The sequence below is a fragment of the Palaemon carinicauda genome, chromosome 2 (genome assembly GCF_036898095.1).
Source record: "Palaemon carinicauda isolate YSFRI2023 chromosome 2, ASM3689809v2, whole genome shotgun sequence".
In the NCBI taxonomy this organism is placed as follows: Eukaryota; Metazoa; Arthropoda; class Malacostraca; order Decapoda; family Palaemonidae; genus Palaemon; species Palaemon carinicauda.
In genome coordinates, this window is record NC_090726.1 from 101,836,936 (window position 1) to 101,837,571 (window position 636).

The 636-nt window shown below is 39.3% G+C and overlaps 1 protein-coding gene across 1 annotated transcript in view; it reads right to left on the reverse strand.

Moving 5' to 3' along the window:
- The window catches only part of LOC137618789 (hornerin-like), a 948-nt gene extending 581 nt beyond the window's left edge, over window positions 1-367 (reverse strand). The window contains exon 1 of the mRNA XM_068348987.1: window positions 1-367. This exon is cut by the window's left edge and continues 581 nt beyond it. Coding sequence (XP_068205088.1) covers window positions 1-367 — 367 coding nt within the window.
- Between the last annotated feature and the right edge of the window lie 269 nt (window positions 368-636).

Here is a 636-nt window from a genome sequence, read left to right on the forward strand (position 1 = left end):
TATCATGCCCTCCCATTTTCTGGGTCAAGTTAGTTTTGCTTTCGTGCCCTCCCATTTTTCGGGTCAAGTTAGTTTTGCTATCATGCCCTCCCATTTTCTGGGTCAAGTTAGTTGTGCTGTCATGCCCTCCCATTTTCTGGGTCAAGTCAGTTTTGCTATCATGCCCTCCCATTTTCTGAGTCAAGTTAGTTTTGCTATCGTGCCCTCCCATTTTCTGGGTCAAGTTAGTTTTGCTATCATGCCCTCCCATTTTCTGGGTCAAGTTAGTTTTGCTATCGTTCCCTCCCATTTTCTGGGTCAAGTTAGTTTTGCTATCATGCCCTCCCATTTTCTGGGTCAAGTTAGTTTTGCTATCGTTCCCTCCCATTTTCTGGGTCAAGTTAGTTATTCATTTCGAACGAACGTCCTTCAATCCATCATTTTTAAGGGGAGTATCTTTAATTATTTTCCTCACTTACAGACTGATGAATTATACGCAACACGAGATGAAGAATGAAGAACCTTCTTTTATATGGGTATTTTAAAGCAATTTATTGTGTATTCTTATATTTAATAATAGTACAGTATTTCAAGACAGACTGATCGCGAAAGGATTAATGAACGTATAAATTTTCCATAAGAGACGGTAAGAATCCT